Raw genomic sequence first — 25,630 nt, 5'->3', positions numbered from 1 at the left:
TCAGGGGAGGCCGCGGTGTCTTGGGCCGAGCACAGGGCCAGAAGCCGAGCAGTCTGAGCTCTACTCCTGACTCTGACTCTGCCGCCCAGCCACCTCGCCCCCAGCCCCAGGTCCCCACCCGCACCAGCCGCCTCACCAGGTTGTGAGGGGGATTAAACAAGAAAAGTCCTCCTAAAGCACTTCTGAGCTGCAAAGCACGCTGCCTGTAGGGGCAGTTGGGTTTCTCTCACGCCCCTTCCTTTCCCTGCACCCCCTGTACCTCCCTGCGTCCTCACCCCGTTATCCTCTGCAGGTTCCAGATGCTGTACGCCGACTGCTACATGAACCGGGAGGAGTTCTGGGAGATGTTCGATGGCTCCTTGTACCACGAGCTGCGGGAGAAGCTCGGCTGCCAGGACGCCTTCCCCGAGGTGTACGACAAGATCTGCAAGGCCGCCAGGCACTGAGCTGGGGCCGCCTGGAAAGACAGACACGTGTGGGCGGACAGGCATCCTCCCTTCACTCTAGCTTGGCTGCTTTCCCAGATCCACACTTTCCAAAAGAAACCCCTCCAGAAACCGCACCCAGACAGCCCAGCGCCTTCCTCCGGCTTCAGGGGCAGCCCAGTGGGGCGGAAAGAACAGTTTAGCACTTATAAGCTGTGGGACCCTGGGGGAGTCCCTTGGCCCCTCTCAGCCCGGGGTCTTCATCTGTGAAAGGGGACAGTAATACTGGCCTGTGGGTTGTCAGCATCCCAGTCAAGCGCCTGTCACCCCGACAGTGCTGGGTAAGTGGTGGCTGTTACTCTGGCTTCCCGTTCAGCATTACATCTGACAAAGTGCTTTGGAGTCAGCAGATGAGTCTGAAAGGCTCCATATTAGGTCACCTGTGCCCAGGCTTGGCTGGAATGATGACGGGATGCCCTGGGGCGGGCAGGCCCAAGCCATGCTGTGCCAAAACCAGGCCCGATTCCAAAGTTCTCTCTGCCATCCTTGGTGACATTCTGCCCTTCCTCATTCACACCTGGCTTGCAGGCCCACCCCAGCCACCGCTGGGTCCACTCAGAGAGCACTGAGTTCCTGGAGGAGGCATTTCAGGGCTGAATCCTGTCCCAGCTTTGGCCTGGGATGCCCAGGTGGAGAAAGTGGCCTCCGCTCTGAATCGGATCCAGGGACCTGGGCTCATTCTTCCTGGCTTGCCAACCCTCCCAGCCTCCTCTTGTCCCCAGAAGCCACGTAGTCATGGTGGGAGTGGGTCCGTGCTGCTCTGAGGGGGGGCTGGAGTGGCCCACATCAAGTGGGAAAATGGAGTCCACCACCATTGTGTTCCCATGAGGTTCTCACTGCAGGGCTGAAAGGAAAGAGCATCAGCTTGATTTCTGCAACCACTCATCCCCCTTTTGTTCTTTCTCCCACCAACACCCTTCCCCCAGCTGTAGTTAATTTCAGTGCCTTACAAATCCTAAGCTCAGAGAAAAGTTAGCTCGTTTCTGTTCCAGAGGGAAGGGAATCTCCCTGGGCCCTCCCCCTCTTGTTATCAAAGCTTGATTGTTTATGCAACTCCATCTTAAGAACTGCCCGGCCTCAGATGCAACCAGAATCTGAGAAGGAATCGTGTCATGCAGGGAAGCTGGAATCAGGGAGCCAGCCAGGCGCAGCTGCAGCGTGCGAGTCAGGAGACCTGGGTTTCAGCCCCGCCCCACTGGCAGCGAGCCGCCATGGTGGGCAGGTCGCTTGTCCCTCTGAGCTGCAGTTTCCTCATCTGTCACACCAGTACAGACAAGACCTCCATGGAGCCCTGCTGACTGTCCCAGGCTGTCCTGTGGTTGCAAAACCCATGAAAAGCCTCATTGTGTTGAAAGTCAGAGAACAAATACATGATCCAGGTGGACATTCGGGGTTGTCCGTCATTCAAGGTCCTTCCTTCAGCCCCAAGGCCAGCTCCCATCTCATTTTCAGAAAGGTTCATCTCTGGCTTGCAGGCAAGTGTCAGTCTTGTCACTCCAGGTGCCAGAGTCCTCTTGGAATCACGCTTCTGCTGAAGGATGCTCATGGATTCCCCCCAGGGCTTGGCACACTGCAGAGTCCTGGCCTGGTCCTGTGAGGGCTGGTGCATCCATGGCACTCAAAAGGCAAAGGAACTGCCCTTACCCACTGGGCCGCCGGAGGGGGTAGAAGAAAAAAAATGGACCTCATTGTCTAGTTTGCAAAGCACGGAAATTCTGGCATTAGCTCACGCGGGCCCCTGTGCTTCCTGCTCAGTGCGAAACTGATGATTCTACTCGCTGTAGATGAATGGTTAGCATGAGCTAGGTTAATCCAGCCGCTGAAGTGCCACCATTTCGCCAGTGGAGCCTAAGTCCCTGGGACTGTGGCCAGAGATGCCAGCAGCCTCTGTCGCCCTTAGTCCCATAACCAAAATCCAGGCTTTCCCAGACCTCGCCCATAATCTGGGGCTTGGAAGGGAAAGTATTTTGGAACCACAGCAGCCTCAGGTTAATGTTGCTCCGCTGGCCTGGAAAGAGGCCGCCCCTCCAGCATGATGAGCTGAGTCGGCAGCTTCTGCTCGTAGCCAGTCCTGTCGCTGTCCATCCACACGGTGACTGGGTGCAGTTACATTTGGTGCCAGGGGGCAGTGCATGTGGAAAGAAAGTACCAGAGTAGACCTCTCCCCTCCAGAGCCCCGAGTTTCTTGGCTGCATGACGGTTTTCTGTGAAATCAGAATTGTAGCCAGTTTCTTTGGCGGGAAGGATGAAGAATGGGGAGGGGGGAGGGGAATGGGTGTGGCAGTGTGTGGCGTGTGATTCTCATTTTTTCCTTTGGTCATGGGGACCAAGGAGAAAGGCATGAATATCCCCTCTCAGGCTCTTGCAGCCACAGGCACACGTCCCAGTGGCTGTGAGGCTGCTGCTTCTGTAAAAATAAAAGTATGGCTTGGAAGCTAGCCTTTGTCATTTCTTGCTCCGGGGACCACAGTGTGGAGTTGGACCTGGGCTTGGGTGCAGGCTGTGCCACTCCGCAGCTCAGCTGCCCTCTTGGAACCAGCGTGCCCATGGGCAACGGCTGAAAGAACATGGGGGAATGACAAGCTTATTCCTATTACTGTCGCAGTGTGATCCAGAGTAGGTGTCACAGGATCCCTCTATCTGCAAGGTGGACGACGGACCCATGAGACACGACGGCTCAGGTCAGCCTGCGGGCCATGCTTTTTAAGGCACCAGACATGGTTGTCAGGAGCTCTGGGCTTTGTCACTTGGTTGTGACCAACTAATCTTAGCAAGTTAGTTAATCCTATTGAGACTATTGTTCTTATCTATGAACTGGAGAAAACTACTAGCTGTCCCTTAAAATGCATTCTTCCCTTCTTTGTACGCACAGCTAGACCACATTTCCCAGCATCCCTTGCAGTCCGGTGTGTTGAGTTTTCTCTGATGGAATGTGAACAGAAGTGGTCAAAACCTGTGAGGTCTCCTGGCTCTTTCACTGAATGCAAATGACAAGCAGGCCATAGATAATAGGAGAGCCTTAAGTTGGAGGAAACCTGGATCCCTGAGTCACTGTGTGGAGGAGAAATGCCCCACCACCCTGAAACCTACCCTAGGCTGTTAAGAGAGCAAAAAATAAACTATTGTTGAAACACTACATATCTGGAACTATTAGAGCAATTTAACTCACCCTAACTACATGGACCTTTTTTTATTATTGTATTGAATTTGTAGATCAATTTGGAGAAAAGTGACCTCTTAATATTGAGTCCTTTTTTGGGTTTTGTTTAGCCAACTTGAAATATGCTCAGAAATACTGAATCCTTTGACCCATGAACATGGTGTATCTCCCTCTTATATGTCTTTCTTTAATGTCTTAGCAGTATTTTATTGCTTTCAATGTACAGATCTTGTACATCTTGAACTCCTGGCCTCAAGCAATCCTCCTGCCTCAGCCTCCCAAAGTGTTAGGATTACAGGCGTGAGCCACTGCACCTGGCCAGATATTGTGCATCTTTAGTCAAATTTATACCCAAGTATTTCATATTTTTGATGCTATTATAGATGGTATTTTAAATTTTCAATTTTTGATTATGTGTTGCTAGTATATGGAAATAGTTGGCTTTGGTTTTTTTATCCTATTTCCTGAAAACTTGCTAAACTGACTTCTTAGAGCTAGTTGCTTTTTTGAAAATTCAGTAGGATTTTTTAAATAGATGTCCATGCTGCCTGTGAATAAAGATGGTCTTACTTCCTCCAAAACGGTTGTTCTGACACGAGTGAGAAGTAGCTGCTTTCTCTAAGACATTCACACTCTGAAGAAAGTGTTTGAAGTATTTTTTATTATTATGTAAGTTTTGTGGCTGAGACTGTGGTGCCCAGGTCTCCTCTTCCCTAGGGACAACCCACCCAAACTCTCACTGACACGAACAGCGAGGGAAGGAGCCCAGGATGCTGTGACCAGGCTGCACAGACCCCCCCGGGCTGGACAGGGTGCCCACAGGGCTGACTCTGCGGAGGGAGCCCATGTCCCCAACAGCTGGACACTGCCTGGAGGTCAGCAGTCTCCTCAAAGCATGAGGCTTTGCTGAGCTTCCAGAAGTGTCCTAAGATGGAGATAGGATGTTCCTGGAAAATCCTAGAATTGCCAAATATGCTACACTCTGCCACCCCTTTTTGGACTTTAATGACCAAGGAGCCAAGCACTCGCATTAGAATAGACAGGCTTCCAAGAGTGTCAACCACATTCCACCCCTTCAGTCCCTCTGCTGGGCCCCCATGGTCGTGTCACTGGCTGAGTCCAGTTCTCAGGATATTTGATCTCTTGTAACAGAAGATATCTGGCCCCAGGTGTCCCAGCAGGCATTGTGACCTCCAGGTATACAGCTCCAGCCAAGGTGGTCCCAGCACATCTCTCCCCTCTCCTAGGCATTCTCACGTGTCCTTTCTCTAAGACGCCCCCGTTCCCACTCCCATCCCCAGATTTGTCTTCAGGCCTTGGGCCTCCAGTCACCGCAGGCTGTCCTTCACCTGCGGCTTTAAGGAGTAGGATCTGAATTGTAATCCACCGTTGGAGGGCACTTCCCTTTAGTAAAAGGTGTGATCCTTTCCCTTTGAAAAGACAGAGAGAAAGAAAAAATGGAAGTAATCCCTCAGAAGGGAGCGGGCTCCCTGTCCCTGAGGGACACCCACAGGGGATGAACAGGCACCTGTGGCCTGTGCTCCACAGGGGATCCTACACTGGGTGAGAGGTGAAAATCAGTGACCTCTAGACCTCTTCCAACAAAACAGCCTGGTTCTAAGGGGGAGACCCGGCCAATATGCACCTAGTTCAGCTCATTAGAGAACCCAAGCTAGTTTGCAAGAAATTCAAGTAAAAAAATCATAGCGCCTGAAGAATTTTCTAGCCCAACCCTGAGAAGGAGACAGAGGACCAGGGTGAGAGGTGGGAACTTACCTGAGGTCACCTGCAGGCCAGAGTCGCACCCAGAGCTCCTGACCTCAGTCCTGTGTCCCCTCATGCTCTGACTCTTTCCGAGGTGTGGAACCCCGAGGACCCTGGTCCCCATCCCAGAAACCACTGGAAAATGGCACTTCCTAGAGCCCCTTGCTGTGTGTGTCCAACAGCAGCCACCAGCCCTTACGCTACGCATTTTACGCACTTGTGTATTGCCTGCCTTCCCCACCAGGTGTGCACGCCACGAAGGCAGCACCTGGATTTCTTTACTGGTACTTCCCCCATCACCTGTGCTTAGCAAATACCTTCAAAGGAATGAAGGTGGGAGGGAGGGAGGGCTCAGCAGGCAAAGGGGCCTCTCCCGCCATCCAGCGGGTCTTGGTGTCTCTGTCTCCTCACTCCTCCCGTGAGCCGTCCCTGGCCCGGCCCAGAGCCCCTCTGTCATCAGGACTGTCAGGACAGCGTCCTTTCCTCTGCCCCCAGCCCACTCCCCCACCCCACAATGCCACAGAGTAAGTTCTTACAACACAAGAGTTACTTCCCATTAAAATCCTGCTGAGTGGGAGAAAATATTTGTAAGACGCACATCTGATAAAGGACTGATGCCTAGGATATCTAAAGAACTCTCAGAACTTAATATAAGAAAACAAGCAACCCATTTTTCAAAATGTGCAAAAGATTTGAAAACATGAACTTGTTGGAGCCTCAAACAGGCCTCAACAGGACTTTTCAAACAGGTTGAAAAGTCCAGGCTGAGCTGACTGAGGCCACCATGCAGACCACCTGGCTATAGCAGCGTCCAGACTGCCCACGGGGACATGGGCTATACATGCTGAGGTCATTTGGGGAACAAAGTGTGCAACAGGAAGGTCAAGTGACTTGTCCTTGACCCAGCTTGTCAGCAACAGAACCCAGTCTCTCCCCAGTCCAGGGCCCATGTTTTAGGGTCTACCATAATGTTTCATAACCCCCTAAGGGCTCCCTACCTGAGCAACTGGTAATTCAGACAAGAGGAAGCCAAGGTGAGTCCCACCCTAATATTACATCCCAAGTGGCCCTTTCCACAGATTTCCTTCTGTGTCGACTGTACTTTGAAGCAAGCTTACTAGCTGCTGATTTGCAGTACGGATGTAGACTCAAAGGAGCTGGCAAAAAGGCCAAACTCCCACTTCAAGACTGCGGATCCCACTCCCATTCACCTTGCTCACCTCCAGGCGCTGCTGGCAGCCTACAACCTCCTTTCTGGGTAGACGTGGGCATTTCTCTCCGCTCTCCACACTCCCACAGCTCTGGCTGAGCCCTCCGTCATGTACCTGACGCTGAACCAGTCCCTCCCCTCCGCCCCTTTTGCCCAGGACTGTCTGACAGCAGGACCCCTGGCCCCCAGCAAATGTCCACTAAATTTAATTGAATCACAACCCTTTGCCTCCCCTGCCACCTGCACCCATCCAAGACCCACCTTTCTCCCTGGGCTTGGGTGATCCCCCTTTGGCCCATGGAAGGAGCATGTTCCCACCTCGCAACAGAATCTGCCACTTCTCCCTTGCTCATCAGCCCAGAAATATGCTCAAGTCTCCACCCCTACCCATCCCCACCAAAAATAAAGGAAGGAATTTAGAGGAAAAGGAAGGAATGAGGAAGGGAGAGTGGAAAGGAGGGAGAGAGTGCTGGAGGAAGGGAGGACAGAAGGGAAGAAGGAAGAGTGAGAGGAAGGAAGGAAGGGAGGGAGGGTGGGAGGATGGGAAGGAATAAATATGGCCCTCTCTTGCTGTCCCAATGGCAGCCACCTGACTTCCATGTTGCATAGTAAGTGTGCAGGGGATTGAGGGGAGGAGGAGGGGAACTCCACATGCCGAGCTTCCTAAGTCATCCTTCTTGCCCAAATTTCCAGATCTCTCACCAATTCAGCATATGCACAAAAGTCCAGGAGGTGAGGGCAGGTGCGGTGAGGACAGGAGGATGGAGCATGGGGAAGGCCAACTCTGCCTCGGCTTTCCTGGGTTCAAAGAGACTTCCCTCCTGCTCTCATCTTCCAGAAAGCTTCTGGGGAAAGAGTGGGGAAAGCATTTTGGATGTAGAGAGAGAAGTCCTGGGTCCCACCTTCCCTCACCCCTCTTCTCCAGCTGCCCTGTAACTGTGGGGAAGGGGGTGAGTGCCCCTCATGAAGCTGGAGCCACTCTGGGGGAGAACCGCTGTCTGGTTGTCTCCTGCAATGTCCCAGGACCCCAGAATGGTGCCTGGCACATAGTAAGTGCATAATCAGTTTTTGAGGAATGCATGCACCAACACCATTGATGAACAGTGACTTTGGAAAATCACTTTCTCTCACTCAACTACCCTTTGAAGTTATCACATAGAATAAGTACATACAAAATCACTTTGTCCATTTTAAATACACTCCAAGAATACAAGAATTTATTATGGACATTTATGATTTTAATTTTAGATTTCTGGACAAGGAATATGGCTTTTAGTTTATTTTTTTCCTTTTTTTTTTTTTTTTTTTTTTGCTTCTCCTGTCCCCATCGGCTTTTAGTTTAAAATATTAAAAAGGCAGTATGCATGCTGAAGTATTCAAGAAGAAGTATACTGATGTCTGCCATTTCCTTTGAACTTTCTCAAAAATAAAAGACAAGGCCAGGCACAGTGGTTCACAGTGCTATAATTCCAGCACTTTGGGAGGTCAAGGCAGGAAGATTGCTGGAGCCCAGGTGTTCAAGACCAGCCTGAGCAACATAGCAATACAGCAAGGCCTCGTCTCTACAAAAACTTTTTAAAAAATTAGCCAGGTGTGGTAGCATGCACTTGTAGTCCAGCTACTCAGGAGGCTGAGGCAGGAGGATTGCTTGAGCCTAGGACTTTAAGCTTGCAATGAACTATGATGATGCCACTGCAGTCTAGCCTGGGAAACAGAGTGAGACCATGTCTAAATAAATAAATAAATAAACACACACTCAGAAATCATAAAGGAGACCTTACAATTGATACCACAGAAATACAAAGGATCGTTAGCTACTATTATGAACAAGTATATGCTACCAAATTGGAAAACCTAGAGGAAATGGATAAATTCCTGGATAAATAAAACCTACCAAAATTGAACCATGAAGACACAAAAAACCTGAACAGACCAATAATGAGTAATGAAACTGAATCAGTAGTAAAAGTATCCCAACAAAGAAAAGCCCAGGACCAGATGGATTCACTGCCAAATCCTACCAAACTCATAAAGAAGGACACTCAAACTATTCTCAAACTATTCCAAAAAAGTGAAGAGCAGGGAATTCTTCCTAACCCATTCTATGGGTACAGCATTATCTTGATATCAAAACCAGATAAGCACACAACAAAAAAGAAAACAGTCCAGTATCTCTGATGAACACAGATGCAAAAATTCTCAACAAAATACTAGCAAGTGAATCTAACAACACATCAAAGAGATAACATGCCATGATCAAGTGGGATTTATCCCAGGGATTCAAGGAGTGTTCAACGCAAGCAAATCAGTAAAAGTGATACATCACAGCAACAGAATGAAGGACAGAAATCATATGATCATTTCAATAAATGCAGAAAGAGCATTTGATAAAATTCAACATCCCTTCATAATATAAGCCCTCAACAAATTAGGCATAGAAGGAACAAACCTCAACATAATAAAGGCCATATATGATAAAGCCAAATCTAACATCATATTGAATGGGGAAGGCTGAAAGCCTTTCCTCTAAGAACTAACACAAGACCAGGATATGCCCATTTTCAACATTCTTATTCAACATAGTACTGGAGGTCCCAGCCAGAGAAATCAGGCAAGAGAAAGAAACAAAAAGCAATCACATTGGAAAAAAGAAAGTCAAACTATCCCTCTTTACAGATGACATGATCTTATATGTAGAAAAACCTAAAGACTCCAAAAAACTCTTAGAACTGATAAATTCAGTAAAGTTACAGAATACAAAATTGACATACAAAAATCAACATTGTTTTTATACACCAATAACTAGCTGAAAAAGAAATCAAGAAAGCAATCCCACTTACAATAGCTGCCAAAAAATAATAATAAAATACCTGGGAATAAAGTTAACCAAGGAGGTGAAAGGCCTCTACAAGGAAAACTACAAAACACTGATGAAAGAAATTGAAGAGGACACAAACAAATGGAAAGACATCCCATGCTCATGGACTGGAAGAATTAATATTGTTAAAATGACCATACTACCCAAAGCAATGTATAGATTCAATGCAATCCCTATCAAAATGCCAATGACATTCTTCACAGAAACAGAAAAAAACAATCCTAAAATTTATATGGAATCACAAGAGACCTTTAATAGCTAAAGCAATGAATGCTAAGAAGAAAAGCTGGGGGCATCACACTATGTAACCAAAACAGCATGGTATTGGCATAAAAACAGACACATAGACCAATGGAACAGAATAGAGAGCCCAGAAATAAATCCACATATTTATAGCCAACCAATTTTTGATAAATGTACCAAGAACACACAGTGGGGAAAAGACATCCTCTAATATACGGTGCTGGGCAAACTGGATATCCATATACAGAAGGAAGAAACTATACTATCTCTAACCGTATACAAAAATCAACTCAAGATGGATTAAAGACTTAAATATTAAGACCTGAAACCTTAAAACTACTAAAAGAAAACATAGGGGAAATGCTTTAGAACATTGGTCTAGGCAAAGATTTTATGGCTGCGACTTCAAAAGCACACGCAACAGAAACAAAAAATAGACAAATGGGACTATATCAGACTAAAGCTTCTATACAACAAAAGAAACAAGCAACAGAGCAAAGAGAACCTGTAGAATAGGAGAAAATATTTTTAAACTATTCATCAGATAAGGACTAATAACCAGAATATTCAAGGTACTCAACAGCAAAAACCCACAATTAATCCCAATAAAAAGTAGGCAAAGGAGATAAACAGACATTTCTTAGAAGAAAATACAAATAGTCAACAGGTATATGAAAAAAATGTTCAAATCACTAATCATCAAGGAAATGTAAAACAAAACCACAGTAAGATATCATCTCACCCCAGTTAGAATGGCTATCATCAAAAAGACAAAAAAATAATGCTGACAAGAATGCAGAGAAAAGGGAACTCTTAGACACTGTTGGTGAGAACGTAAATTAGTACAGCCATTATAGAAGACAGTATGGAGCTTTCTTTAAAAACTAAAAATAGAACTACCATACGATCCAGCAATCCCACCCCTAGGTATTTATCCAAAGGAAATGAAATCAGTATGTCAAAGAGATGCCTGAACTCCCATGTTTATTGCAGCACTATTCACAATAAGCAAGATACGGAATCAACCTAAGTGCCCATCAGTGGATGAATGGATAGAGAAAATATGGTATAGAAACACAATGGAATATTATTTGGCCATAAATAGAATGAAATCCTGTCATTTGCAGCAACATGGATAGAAATAGAGGTCATTATTTTAAGTGAAATAAGCCAGACCCAGAAAGACAAATACTGCATGTTCTTACTCACATATGGAAGCTAAGAAAGTTGATATCCTCGAGGTAGAATAGAGTGATGGTTACCAGAGGCTGGGAAGGGGGAGGGGGATGAGGAGAGGCTGATTAGTGGGTATAAACATACAGCTGGAAGGAAACAGTTCTAGTGCTCAATAGCACAGTAGGGAGACTACAGTTAATAATTTATTGTGTATTTCAAAATAGCTAGAAAAGAAGATTTGAAATGTTCCCAACTCAAAGAAATGATAAATGGTGATGGCTACCCCAAATACCCTGATTTGATCATTACACACTGTACAAGTGTCAAAATATCATATGTACCCCATGTGATGTGCAGTTGTGATGTGTCAACAGAAAAATAGACAAAGAAAGGGAGAGGAAGTTACAAAGGATGTTACCGTGTTTTTGGGAAACAGACAGTACAGGGAGGCATGAGCAGGGCTGAGAAGCCTGAAGAGCAGGCTGCCTGCAGTAGGGGAAGCCAACGAGACCCTCCTGCCACAAAACCTCAGAAAGGCCCAGGAGACGGAGGCACCAGTATCTCAGAAACAAGTGCGAGACCAAGTTGCAAACGAGAGGGAAAACTAGACAAGACGCCCCACCAACTGCTCGCCCACCCAGGAGACTGGAGGTTTAGTTTGCGAAGAGATTCCAGACAGGAGGGGGTGTGGGGTTGGGGGAGGAGGCCGGCACAGTGGATGGAGGAAGACAGGCCCCACGGTGAGAAGAGAAAGAGCAGGAGGAAGTCCATACGCCTAAGAGAAGGACAGAGACCACCAGCCTCCTTCCCTAAACACCAGCAGCCACACCTACCCCCAGCCAGGATGGAGGATTCTCTCCTAGAAAAGCTGAATGATCCCTGAGAAAACACCCAGAAACACCGGCATTTGAGGGTCTGCCAATGGGAAGACCAGATCCCCAGCCAGTCGATCCCAGTGAAGCCACTGATTGACAGGTCCCACCCGGACTCACGGCATATTTTAGTGCTTTCCTCTTAAATACAAACAAACCGGTGAAAGAAAAAAAGGAAATTGGAAGAATTGGAAACAACGTAGGGGACAAAAGAACTTGAGGGAAACCGCAACTCACACCCTTAGATAAAAGAACATGCTACATAGATGACACAGAACTGGGTGCTATTAAAAGGGAAAAAAAGAAGCTAACCACAACAAAAAACAGCTGTTGGAAATTAAAAAATATGATAGCCAAAATTTTAAAAGGCAATAGTAGGGTAGATAAGGACAAGGAAATTTTACCAGAAAGTAGAAGAGGAAAGGCAGAGATGGAAAATAAGAAAAAGGGGGGGAAAAAGTAAGCAAACTAGAGTGCCAAACAAGGACATCGAACATTCACCTAAAAGATTCCTGAAAGGGAGAAGAGAGAACACAGAGAGGAATCGTCAAAGACAAAAACTCATACAAGATTTTCCCAGAATAGAAGGTGCTGAGTCTCCAGATGAAAGGAACCCAGTGAGTACCCAACACAATGGATGAAAACAGATTCACATTAAGACCCATCAGAATTTGAGGGACAAAGAGAAGATCCTAAAAGCTTCCAGAAAGGAAAATGCAGGTCACATACAAAGGACCAAAAACCAGAATGGCGACAGATTTCTCAACAACCACACTTGAAGCTAGGAGGCTATGGAGCTAAGCCTTCGAAATTCCAAGGGAAAAAATTATTTCCACCTAGAATTTTATTTCCAACCAAACTATTGATCAGATATGCAGGTGGGAAATACAAGAAACATTTTCAGGCCGGGCATGGTGGCTCATGTCTCTAATCCCAGCACCTTGGAAGGCCGAGGCAGGAGGATCACTTGAGCCCAGGAGTTCCAGACCAGCCTGAGCAACACAGTGAGACCTCATCTCTACAGAAAATAGAAAAATTAGCCAGGTGTGATGGCATGTGCCTTTAGTATCAGACACTCAGGAGGCTGAGACAGCAGGATCACTGGAGCCCGGGAGTTGCAGTAAGCTATGCTGATGCCACTGCACTGTGGCCCAGGCAAAAGAGCAAGATCTCATCCAAAAAAAAAAAAACAAAGAAACATTTTCAGTCTATCAAAAATATTACCTCCTATCGCCCTTTCTCAGGAATCCCCCAGAACAAGGGAGTAAATCAAGAAAGAAGAAAATACAGGACTACTCTGATAAAAAATAAAACATTTTGGGCCAGGCCTGGTGGCTCACACCTGTAATCCCAGTACTTTAGGAGGCTGAGGCAGGAGGATTGCTCGAGGCCAAGAGTTCAAGACCAACCTGGGCAACACAGCAAAACCTCATCTCTACAAAAAATTTAAAAATTAGCCAGGCATGGTGGCACATGCCTGTAGTTTCGCTTGAGCCCAGGAGTTTGAAGCTTCAGTGAGCTATGATCACACCACTGCGCTCCAGCCTGGGCACAGAGCAAGATGCTACCTCAAAAAAAAAATAAAATTTTTTAAAAATTACATTTTAAAGCTAGTTTTCCCTGAGCAATCTGGTCCCCAGAAGCTGGTCCTCATGTCCTCACCATAATTTCCAAAAACCAAAATGCTCAATTCTAAAGGGCATGTTTATTCACATTTCAACATTCTGAAATTGAGATTATATTGCTACTGATGGTCTCCTAGTAAATAAAATATGGCGGCAGCTAGCACTTGCAAGCTGTTTTATAGTTTGCCACAGTATTTCATGCACCTTTCCTTTCTTAGGCTTCATGGCAACTTCCTGAAAAGAGTTCACCAAACCCACTATGAACACCAAGAATGAGTGCCTTCCATGTGGTGAAGCCACCCAGGGCAGAGCCCAGACCAGGTGTGTTGTGGGTGGAGGCTTTAGCATTGATTGAGTACCTTTTCCTTACTGAGAGTTTTCAACAGATCATTTCATTTGGGTCTTCTCAGACATCTGCTCTTTTGACAGCTGAAGGAAATGAGGCTCAGAGAGGTTAAGCAACAGGCCCCACCTCACACAGCCAGCAGGTGCCAGAGCCAGGATCTGAACTTGAGCGTCTCTCCACTGCCTCCACAGTTTGGCTGGCATTCTGGGCAGCAGCTGTGTTCCCATGGGAACCAAGCATGGGGAACCCCCAGCCCACCCCAGAGTAAGCCCTTCCCTGCCCTTGCCCCCTCTCCTGGAGCATCAGTTGCACTCACTGCATGATCATGTCCCGGGCCAGGTTCGAGAGGTAGCGTTTGGATTCACCCAGGAACAGGGACCGGTAGCGCTGCCGTCTGTCCTTTGTCTCCATCAGCCAGGTGTTAAGGTAGCGGCCCACACCTACCGGATTCTGCACCAGGGAGAGGATGGCAGGACATCAGCAAACCTGGCCTGGGGACTTGACCTTGGCCTTCTCCCCTCCCCCTAGACTCTTCTCTACTCCATCTGTTATGAGTTGAACTGTGTCCCCCAAAAAGATATATTGAAGTCCTAACCCCAGTACCTAGGAATGTGATCTTATTTGGAAATGGGGTTGTTGTAGACGTAGTTAGTTAAGATGAGGTCATACTGGAGTAAGGTGAGTCCTTAATCCAACATGACTGGTGTCCTTCGAAGAGACACACAGAAGGAACACGGCCATCTGAGGGAGGCAGAGGTTGCCGCGATGCATCTACAGGCCAAGGGATGTCAAGGGTGCCAGCCACCAGCAGAAGCCACAAAGAGGCAAGGAAGGATCCTCCCCCACGACTTTCAGAGGGAGCATGGATGCGCAGACACCTAGATTTGGGACTTCTAGCCTTCAGAACTGTAAAAGAATACATTTCCGTTGCTTTAAGCCACCTAGTTTGTGGTCCTCTGTTGCGGCAGCCCCAGGAAGGGAACACACCATCCCGCCCAGATATCTGGGTTGTGGATGATACAAGAGGCACCAACAGAGAGGTTCAGAAAGAAGATGTAGGCCGGGCGCGGTGGCTCACGCCTGTAATCCTAGCACTCTGGGAGGCCAAGGCGGGTGGATCGCTCAAGGTCAGGAGTTCGAGACCAGCCTGAGCAAGAGTGAGAACCCGTCTCTACTAAAAATAGAAAGAAATTATATGGACAACTGAAATATATATATACAAAAAATTAGCCGGGCATAGTGGCGCATGCCTGTAGTCCCAGCTACTCGAGAGGCTGAGGCAGGAGGATCGCTTAAGCCCAGGAGTTTGAGGTTGCTGTGAGCTAGGCTAACGCCACGGCACTCACTCTAGCCCGGGCAACAGAGTGAGACTCTGTCTCAAAAAAAAAAAAAAAAAAAAGAAGATGTAACTGGCTCAAGGTGACACGGGGCAGAAGAAAGGCAGGACATGAACCCAGCTATCTGTGGAAACAGTGCCAAGCGGTGGGCTGGGAGATGTTAGGACCCAGAGACTAGTCCCACGTGAGGCGGAACTTGCCTCCCACACAGGAGGGGCCTGTTCCGTGAGGGTGTGTGCAGAGGGGCTTCCTGCCCTGTGGGAGCCCTGGCTGCACATCAGTCCGTCCCCTTCGGAGTGGCCGGCCCTGTGGTAGCAGCATGGTCACTTGGCTCTGGTCTAAACATTCTACTTGGGGTCCCCGAGTGAAGACCATCTGCCCTGCAGGAGGTGCAGGCTGGGGGTGAGGGAAGGAAGGATTGTTCCTCAGCAGGATGGGTCAGTCGGGGCTGGGCACACTGAGGACCCTGCCATCACTTGGGCAGCTGAGGAGGTGGGGTGGCTGGCCTGCTCCCCTGGGAGGAGGAAGAGCTCAGAGGTGGGGGTGCGGGGTGGGCAGTGGGAAAGAGCAGGACAGGAAGACAGGGACATTACAAGCAAGCCATTCCCAGGGAAACCACGAGAGACCTTGAAAGCAGAAAGCTGCTCAAAACCAGGCAAAACTAACCTGTGCTGCTGGGGGTCAGGCCAGGGGCTACTGGTAGGGGGCGGGGCTGTGCAGGGGCTCCTGAGTGCTGGAAACAGGAGCTCCTGAAGGCGCGAGGGGGTGGTTACACAGGTGAGGCCATTTGTAACAATTTATGGAGCTGTGCGCTTAGAATTCACGTCCCTTTCTATACAGTTATTGGACCCTAATAAAAGGTGTGTTTATAAACTGAAGGGTGGAGTAAGAAACAGACTGAGGTCAATGCCCAAGGCCACTGTCAATTCAGGAGACAGGCACACACCCCCAGGAGCTTAGCTGCTTTACAAAACACTAACAAACAAAAGGGCGTCACCCACTCCGGGATGGCTGCTTCTGGGGAGGGGGACGGTAGCAGGAGAGGGAGGGGCCAGAGGAGGCCTTGCTCAGCGGGGATGAGCTATGGGCCAACTTCACCAGCTGTGAGGCCCCAACGCAAACACAAAGAGAGAACAGAGAACCGGCTCTCTGGGAAGACAAGAGAATGGCTGCAGAGAGATGACTCTTAGCTCACTGGTTCTCAAAGTGTGGTCCTGGGAACCTACTAGAAATGCAAATTGCCGGGTCCCACCCCAGGACTGCTGTATCAGAAGCTCTGGCACCGGCCCAGTGACCTGTGCTTTAACAAGCCCTGCAGGTGATGCTAATACCTGCTCACCTACGCTTGAGAACCCGTGCCTCTGCAAAATAAGACAGTAGGAGTGCCTGTCAGGTCTTTTGGGGAAAAAGGAAGGGTAGCATCAGTCGGAGCATCAGCCCCCAGGGAACAAGGAGGGTTCGGGCTGCCTGTAGAGGCAGGAGAGTGTTTCCTGCCCATGTATCCCCCATTCCAGACCCACTCACCCAGCTCCCCAAAACATTCTGGCAGGCCTTTGTGCCGGACCGCTTGGAGGCCAGCAGGAATGGCGGCTGGTTGGTGTGTTTGGGTTCCTCCTCCGGTGGAAGCCAGAAGCCAGGGCCAGATGTGGCCTAGGGGTGAGGAATGAAGGCTGGAAGCTGGGAGGCCCTGGCAGTGCTCAGCCTGGCGCCAGGGCAGGGGAGGGCTCCTGGCAGCGGACCTCACCTGCCCAGCAGCCCTGGGCCCTGAGCCAAGGACGGTGGGAGGTGCCCAGCTGCCTCCCAGCAGAGGGGCCATGCAGTGCCCTCAAGGCCCATGTCCCCTGCCCCACTCCAACCGCCACCCAGAAGCCTGACACCTCGTTTTAGGTTCCCAAGGGCCCTCACGGTCTGGTACGGTCCAGAGAGATGTTCCATATCCCAGCCTGGGGGGTGGAAGCTGCACAGGCCTTGCGGCCAGAGGAGCTGGGTTTCAATCCCAGCCCCTTCTCCCCCTTTCGGGGGGGCACCTGGGCAAATCCCCTCCCAGATCCGGACTTTGGTTTCCTTTTGTGAAATGCAAACGATAGTGCGGGGGCGGGGCAAAGCGGGCAGGAGAGCGCCTAGCAGGCACTCAGGAAATGCTGCTCCCATTTCTTCTTTCTGGACTCTGCTCCTTCCCATACACTTAGGGGTGGACCCTGCTCGGAGGCCTGACGGAAGCCCAGGGCCTGCTCGGACCACACCCGCCTCTCCTACTCGCCTTGACACCAAGGCAGAGCCCACTGCGCCCTTGGACGGAGCATGCTCGGCCTGCTCCAGTGTCCCCTCCCCCTTTCCCCAGCGCCCTGAGGGCCAGCGTGGAGATGGACACTGGCTGGGCCCTCCCCAGGGGAGGCTCTGAGTACACAAGCTCGTCTCATTCTCACGGCGACCTCACTGTCCTCACAGCACACGGTGTACACCGAGGCCCAGGGAGTGACAGGGCCTCACCCAGGTGACTGGTATGTGCAAGGCCAGGACTGGAAACCAGGTCGGTCTGATCCCCCTCAAAACAGCCACCCCACCCACCCCCGCCCCGGCGGGCCAGAGCGGAAGGACGGCCACGGGGGCACACTGACCAGCGTTCGGGGGCACTGGCTAAGGGTGGCCCAGTAAATCCTCTCCGAAGGGGTTTTCGGGTTGCGGGGAGCTTTGGAAAAAACCCCGCGCTTCTTATTGTGACGTGAGTTAAGTTCGTCTATGAAGCTCTTGAAATTCATCAGCTCCCTGGGCTTTTTTTTCTGGGAATCAGAGAGGAAGAGATCTGTTATGCCAGCAAAATCACGAGCCCCCTCTGTCAACCCTCACCCACAACCAGCGAGAAGTAAGTGCCACCAGCAACGCGGTATCACTCACCGCCCTGCTGTGCACTGGGGGCGAGGCCAGCCTCAAGGCAGCCCCCCAGCAGCCGGTGGACACGGGGTTAGGCTCTCGCACCTGCCACGCGCCACACCCTACACCCAGCTCATCCTCATCCATTCCTTCTTTCTTTCAGTGACCCGTGACATTTATCGAGTCAGGCATTGTTCTAAGCAGGAACGGTCCTTCAAATATTTAAAAGGCAGCAGGAGTGACTGGAGGAGCAGAGAGGGTTTGGGGGGCAGGGAAGCTACTGTGTGTGACACTACAGTGGCGGACACATGTCACACACTTGTCCACACCCACAGAACGCACAGCGCCCAGAGTGAACCCTAAGGTAAACTACGGACTCCGAGTGATCATGGCGTGTCGTGTAGGTTCAGCGACTGGAACAAAGGTCCCCGTCTGCAGGGGGACGTTGAGAGAGGGCAGGCTGTGTGTCATGGGGGCAGGGGAGGGGTGTATGGGGATTCTCTGCATTTTCCACTCAGTTTTGCTGTGAACCTGAAACTGCGCTTTTAAAAAGCCTATGAAAACAGACAAAAACAGCGTGGCCTGGGCCCTGGCGGCAGTGCCTGTGGAGGGTCCGACCCCTGCCGTGCTGAGCAGGACAGGGGGAGGCCCGGGAGGTCCCGGGGAGCACTGGGGGTTCCACAGTCTTTTCACATTAACCACCAACCCTCCTGGGGCCTTTGCCACAGCACTTGTCACCTGCTAACACTCGCCTAGAATTGCTTTCACTCACTGGGGGTTGTGTTTCTTGTCCCATTAGAATGTAAGTTCCACAGGGCTGATTTCCCTGTGCCTGGACTCCTACCTGGCCTAATTGTACACACGGAGTGAACGCACCGTGCAAACAAAATAAACAGGTAATTAGACAAATACTCACTCAATTCCAATTGCTATAATCATGAAGAAACAAAGCACAGCATGCTATGAAAGCGCCTAACAGAAACTTGCAGTGGGCAGGAAAGGAGGCGTCAAGCTAAAATTCTACCTCAGTTTCCCCTCCTGGCCCTCATTAGCAGAGCACTGGCACTAAGCCAGCCAGCTGAGGCGGGTCTGTGATGCCTGTGAAATGTTTCCCACATGGCAGGACACCCAGCCCTGTGCCGTTGCGTCCCCGCAGGCCTCGTGGCCAGTCTCCCGCCCAGCCCTGGCACTGTGGCCCACCACACCCCCTGTGCAGTTCACGCCCCTGCAGAGGACAGGGAACTACGAAGCCAGACAGATGCGCTGGGGTTCAAACCCTGGCTCTGGCCCCTACCCACTGTGTGGCCGGCCTCGGTTTCCTCCCAGGGAGCCCCAACCCGCCCTGGCTGTGAGGGTGAGGTGAGTGGGGTGTAGGAAGGGCCCCCTGCAGCACCTGGCACATAGGGTGGTGTCCCCAGTGTTAACTAGGGAGGCCTGTCATCCTGCCGGGGAAAGAACCCCACACCTCCCAGGTACACACCTGCACAGAGTGATGTCCGTAAGGCAGCGGCTTGCTTCGGTCACCAGAGAAAGTGTCATAGGGGCCGCGGGTGCCGACGGATCGCTCCAGGTATGCCTCGATGCCACTTTTTAAGAAGTAGGTGCCAGGTCCCAGACCACTCCCCTAGAGCACAGCAGAGGCGATGAGGCCTCAGGAGAGCTGCCGAGGCAGGCCCACCGCCCTGTCGGGCCTCGGTTTCCCCGTCTGCCCGGGGAGCCTCCCTCCAGGCAGGCACGGCCTGGCCAGGTGAGGGGGATACCTGATGAGCCAAGGGGGGCGGCTTGTTGGTCATCCTGCACATGAGGCCCTCGGAATGGGACCGCTTCCAGGCGTTCTCCTCCAGCTTCGTGTAGGGGTTGCCCTTCTCCCCGTAGTTCCCGGGGCCTGGATAGTAGTTCTGTGGGGTGGCGGAGGGAGCATGAGGACCGTCAGTCCCACTCCTCATGCTGAGGCACCTGGGGGAAAGACACCTGGGACCGCCATCCCCAAGAGGGGAACGGGGTTTGCAGGGTGTCACCCACCCCCAGCACGCAGCACCATGGCTCACACCTTCTCCCCCAGGTTCAGCCTCCTCTCCAGGGCCCCGCCGGCCTATCCAAGTTAAGACTAACTACTTCCTCGCCACACCCCACTCTTCAGCCAACGCGGGCTCCTTGCTGCTCCCCAGGCGTGTGCCACTCCGCCCAACCTCCTGGGCTCGCTTGGGCCACCACCTGAATGAGTGCCCCTCCTGCCCTCTTTGCCTTGGAAAACTCCATGAATCCCGCAAAGCCAGCACAGACGTCCTCTCTCCTGGGAATGAAACCCCCTTCCCCATCACCTCAGACAGGTGCCGACTTCGGCGACCTCGACAGTTCCATCCTTTCTGCCCTGCATGGTGGCCCTAGGTGACGTGAATGGCTTTCTCACTGTGCGTGAGCAGTGCTGTGACATGAAGGACTTTCGGCCCTGGGTTCAGATCCCGCCTCTGCTGCTTCCTAGCTGAGTGGCTTTGGGCCTTCTGGGCTTCGTGGTCCATATTGGTAACATGGCATAGCAATGCTTTTCACCAGCGTAATGACAATGAAGTAACGTGAAGTCTCCTGCGTGGTGCCCGGCACACGGTGGGCACCAACACGTAAGTCGGGGGGGGTGGGGGCTGACCGTCTCGGAGAGTAGAAGGAGAGGTTTAAATCACAGCTGAAATGGCCATCTGGGACTGGACTGCCGGGGCAGGAGTGTGGTCTTTGCAGGGGCAGTGAGGAGAGCCACCCACAGTGTAGGTGGGTGGGCGTGTCGCGATCCTCGGCTAGACACCTGCCAGGACGCTTGCCGCTGCTCTGCACCTTGCAGCCACACGGGGTCGCTGCCGCTCCACAGATGGCTCAGCCGCGCCCACCCTGGGCCCTGAAACCTGGCCCTGGGGAAGCAGGGCGCTGAGGGGCCAAGGACCTCTGCTCGGGGGAGTCAGGCCAGTGCGGGCATCAGATTCCTTCACCCCCGAGGAATGGCACCACATGTCGCCTCCTTCCAGGGTTCCCACGTGTGTTCTGGAGAAAACCGCCAAGGGTAGCTGGGCCCCTGCATCGTGTTAGGACCCCCACTAGCCTTAACACCGCGGTCCTAGGGGTGACCTGATGAGATCAAGTCCAACTCCAAAATCTACGAGCTTTCTGAGCCCCCACTGTGTGCCAGGCACTGCGGAAGGCCCTGGGCTGGGTGGGCAGTGGGCAGCCCAGGTCCTGGGAAGGTTGAGAAATGAGGGTCAAGACAAGCGGGGAGAGTGGCCCTGCTCAGGGAGCCCACAAACCACGGTGAGCGCAATGCCCGACACTTGGCATAGTCTCGTTTCTTCCTTAAAACCTTCAAGTTCAAAGGGTTAGTGCCACATTTGGGCTGATGTGAAAGCCTATGACTTTAACTAGAATGTTATGTTGTCAGAGCTTTGGGGACGCAAGAAGGAATGATTCATTCGGCAGGGGGGTGGTGTGGGAATGGAGGAATCATCACTTGTAAGATTTTTTTTTTAAGCTGGGCCTTAAAAAATGAGAAGGATCCCCAAAGATGGGTGTGGGGGACGGTGGGAAGGTCGCCCAGGCAGAAGGAGCAAAGGCAGGAAGAAGAGGGACCGTGTCAGACTTGTCCCCCCAACGGCCCTGCCATTGGCTGGGCTGAGCTTTGACGTTCGACCCTGTCCTCCACAGAGAGTCAAGGAACAAAACCCAAGAGCGAAGGGAGCCAAGCCTGTGGGTGAAGCGCAGTGTTGTATGTTGGACACCTCGGATTCAAATCCTGCTTCTGCCGCTCCGTGGCTCTCTGACCCTGGGCGATGGGTTACTTAGCCTCTCTGTGTTCCAGTTTTCTCATCTGTGGAGTGGCCATAATGACAGTGCCTACTTCACAGGGCTGTAGTGAAGATTAATTAGTAAGTGCTATGCTAAGTGTCTGCTATTATTACTTTAGATTTGAAGGTAATGACTCATGTTTAGATGCCTCCAGGCCTCCTCTCTCCCTAAGCTACAGTTACGGCTTCTGCTTGTCCCTTGAACGTGGCAAGGAGTCATTTCCAGCCTTTGTAGAGGGTTGCACAGTGGTGAGGTGTGGGAGCAAGGCCTTGGCTTGGGGTTGGACATCCCCACGATTGGATCCCAGTTTGCCTGCTCGCCAGCTGTGCTGCCTGGCACAAGTTGCACATCCTCTCTGAGCCTCCAGGGAATCATCTGGAGTGGTTGCAAAGAATTAGAATGTTTTGGAGCACTTGGCACTTAGTAGGCATGCGTGCACTTATGCAGTACACAAATACTCACTGTGTTCCTACTATGTGCCAGGCACTGCTAGAACTTCAGAATGTCTTAGTGAATGAACCAGGCAGACCTGGTCCATCCTCAGGGGCTGCTGTCCAGTGGGGGAGAAACAACACACAATCACATTTGGGACTCCTAGGAAGGGAGTTGTCCCCTAGTGGGGCTCAGGAAGGCTTCTGGAAGCTGGGAGCTGCAGGATGAGTAGCCGTGCCTCAGGCAAACTGGCTGCTGGGGGAGGAAGGGCATTCCCAGCAGAGGGAACAGCAGGAGCAAAGCCCCGGCTGAGACAGCATGGTACATCTGAGGAGCTGGGAGAAGGACAACGGTGTCCAGTGCAGAGAGTTCAAGGCCAAGGCAGAGGAGGGGCACCCAACAAACACAGCGCTGGTTCCTTTGGTAGGGGGGTGACTGCTTCCTTCTCCCTCACGACCTCTCTGAGCGTGAGCCTCACTCAGTGTCCTCCTCACATGGGATGATCACCCCACAATGCTGTCACCCCCACCTCTCACCACCATCCCCTCCTACCACGATGCCCCAACCCTGGCCCTCAGGAGCAAGGTGTGCCCCTAAAAATGTCAATCGGGTCCTGCCCCTGTCAAACCCTCCACTGTCCTCTGACAACACTTGGAATAACACTCGAAGGCCCCACTTTGGCTGCACAGCCCTCCCGCCCCAGCCATTCACTCCTCTGCCCTCTCACCTCCCCTTGCCCTCACCCACTCCCCCCGGCCACCCCAGCCTCCTGCCTGCTGGTCTGATTCGACAAGCATGTTCCCGCTGCCTGGAATGCTCTACCACAGATAGGAGTCTCCATTGCTCATGACCTGCAGGTTTGCTCAAATGTCACCTCCTCCTAGAGGCCTTCCCTGACTACTCTATATATCACACCCCATCACTGTCTATCTCTTCTCTGTCTCATCTGTCCTCACAGCCCTGACTATACATGTATTTCCTTCTTTCTACTGTTGTAGAAAGCCACTAGGATGTCCGCTTCATGAGGACAGGGACCTTGTCTTCAAGAGTGCTGGATCCTCAAGGCCTAGGACAGTGCATGGTACTTAGAAGGTGCACTGCTTCCTGGCTGGCTGGCTGGCTGGATATAAGAATGGATGAATTTGTTGAGGACCTAATGTATGCTGGGCTCTGTGCTGAGGACCCAGAGATGAACCAGACCCAACCCTGCCAGAGTATAAGACAGCCAGCCGGCCCGGGGCTATGGGGACCCGGGGAGAGCCTGGCTGAGCCCGGGGAGGAGAGAGGCACAAGGGAGGGTGTTTCCAGCACCACCCAGGCTGCATGCTCTGCAGACAGAGGGGCAGGGCGGAAGGGACCCTGCTCCACGTGTGAGAACACCTACCCCGATGAGTCCTCGGAAGCGAATCTCCCCAGAGCTGAGCAGCCCCCGGGTGCTACACGGTTTCTGCTTCAGCTGTTCTAAGAAGTCTTTGACGTTGTAGTAGCCGGGCCCCAGCTTTTGCTCCTGCAAAAGAGAAGAGAGCAGAAGGTGAAAACTTAAAACTCGGGAATGTCCACGCAGGGAGAAGTCCAGGGGAGGACGGTGTTCCTTAAAGGATGAGCTTGAGCTCCGCCTGGCCCTGGGGGGGACACTGAAGGCCACCCTGGAGCAGCTGCAATGGACAGGAAGACCCGGCCCCAGAGGCCTCACCTGCTGCCGCTTCTCTCTCAGGATGGCCTGGTACTGGAAGTGGGGCAGCCGGGTCAGCCGGGTGGCTTCCTGGGCCTTGGCCCAGCCTGTGCCCACCTCCTTCTTTAGCTTCTTCCTGCTGAAGCAGGTCTCCTGGGAGCCGTAGGTTCCAGGTCCTATGTGGGACTGAGTCAGAGCACGGTCAGGGCTGTGCCAGCTGCACCCACCCGGTCCACCCCCAGAGCAGGTCCTCACCAGGCCGCCAACCTGACCTGGGGGCGGGAGCCATCCCCCTCTGTGGGCCCCACTCCCAGCACCAAGCCTGGCACGAGAGGGCTGGGCACTCAAGGTGCAATCATGACATTCTCCATCACTGGCCCCCTCACACTTCCGGGAGTACAACAGCTCATTCCAGAACACACAGCTGGTCAGTGCGAGAGCTAGAAATGGCACAGTCCTGCATTTGTCACATACATCAGAAACCCCGACGGGCCAAGCTCTGTGCCAGGGACTGCAGGCATGGGGGCCCCTGACACAGCTCAGCTCGTCCATCATGGTGGGTGACTCCAAGGGGCAGTGGCCAGACCCCATGGGAGGAGTCAGGGAAGCTGTGCAAACTCACCAGTTCCACGGAATAATGACTGGAGTATGGGGCCTCTGTGAAGGTGCTGTACTTCTTGCGGCTGGGATAAACAGCAGAGACGTCAAACCTAGGGAGGGACGGAGGCCCAGTGAGAGCCCAGTGCCTGGCCCCTGGCCCTGGCTTGGGCAGCTGTGGGACATGAGGGATTTGGCTTCCCAGAGATGACCTTGGAGCTGGTCCATGGTGGATAAGCAGCAGGGAAGCAGAGCTCCCCTCCCCCACCCCACCCCCTCCTCCTCCCAGATGCATTTTTTTCACAATCCTTATCTTATCACTACCCAACATTTTATATATATTTTTATTACCCACCCCCTCTGCCCTCTCCCACAAGAGTGCAAACTCCATGAGTACAGGGTTTTGCTGCTTTGTTCACTGCTGCAGCCCCAGATCCTAGAACTGTGCCTGGCACAGAGTAGGTGATATATAGATACGTGGACATATGTAGGTACAGGTACCTATCTACCTATCTATCTATAGAGGAAGAAAGACACCAGGGCTGAAATCCCACCCACGACTTTTTAGCTGAGTGACCTACTATGGACCAGATCACGTGGCCTCTCTAAACCTGGCACATAGTAGGTGCTCTTGAAATGGTTTTAAGGAACTTAGTAAAGATGGTAATAGAGCTCTGGGCAGGGAAGGGCAACAGGTGTGAGCAGAGAAAAGCCCAGACCCCTCCCCATGTTCCCTCCGGCTCTCCCTTAAACCCCCCCACACCAGCCCACCCCCCACCCCGGCCTGTGCAGGTGGGCGTTGTCTCCCCCAGGCAGGCCAAGGGTGGCTCAGAGCGCAGACAGTCCCCACCTGTGGCTCTGCACCCCGAAGGGTGCCCCGCTGAACCACTTGGTGGCCATGGCGCCAGCCGGCCCACAGCCAGGTCCCGGGGAGTCTGGTCGCCCCGGGGGCGCCGCCGCTGCCACGGCAACCCGGGCCTTGTGATTCGCCGGCGAGACCCGGCCACGCCTCGGCCCCGCGGCCCCGCAGGCGCCCCCTGGCTTTCCCGCTCATCCATGCACGTTTTCAGAGCTTCCTCGCCAGAGAGCCTTCCCGGGCCCCTGCAGATTTCATGGCCCCTCTTGGTGTTTAATATG

At 51.9% G+C, this 25,630-nt stretch overlaps 2 protein-coding genes across 2 annotated transcripts in view; one reads left to right on the top strand and one right to left on the bottom strand.

Moving 5' to 3' along the window:
- Nucleotides 1-2,913, top strand: part of DHCR24 (24-dehydrocholesterol reductase) — a 30,007-nt gene extending 27,094 nt beyond the window's left edge. The window contains exon 9 of the mRNA XM_069480041.1: nucleotides 293-2,913. Coding sequence (XP_069336142.1) covers nucleotides 293-446 — 154 coding nt within the window. The 3' untranslated portion in view covers nucleotides 447-2,913. The remainder of the gene's footprint in view (nucleotides 1-292) is intronic.
- Nucleotides 2,914-4,633: 1,720 nt separating this feature from the next.
- On the bottom strand, nucleotides 4,634-25,393 carry CIMAP2 (ciliary microtubule associated protein 2). Its single transcript, XM_069477988.1, has 11 exons — nucleotides 25,344-25,393; nucleotides 24,519-24,606; nucleotides 23,918-24,082; nucleotides 23,609-23,731; nucleotides 19,728-19,865; nucleotides 19,448-19,591; nucleotides 17,715-17,876; nucleotides 16,621-16,746; nucleotides 14,076-14,209; nucleotides 5,174-5,262; nucleotides 4,634-5,075 (listed from the first exon to the last, which is right to left on the bottom strand). The coding sequence occupies exons 1-10, from the start codon at nucleotides 25,391-25,393 to the stop codon at nucleotides 5,223-5,225; spliced, it is 1,170 nt and encodes a 389-aa protein (XP_069334089.1). The 3' UTR covers nucleotides 4,634-5,075; nucleotides 5,174-5,222.
- Between the last annotated feature and the right edge of the window lie 237 nt (nucleotides 25,394-25,630).

Source organism: Eulemur rufifrons, chromosome 8, assembly GCF_041146395.1.
Source record: "Eulemur rufifrons isolate Redbay chromosome 8, OSU_ERuf_1, whole genome shotgun sequence".
Taxonomy (NCBI): domain Eukaryota; kingdom Metazoa; phylum Chordata; class Mammalia; order Primates; family Lemuridae; genus Eulemur; species Eulemur rufifrons.
Note: the sequence above shows the minus strand (reverse complement) of the source record. Positions and strands in the feature narration are given on the sequence as shown.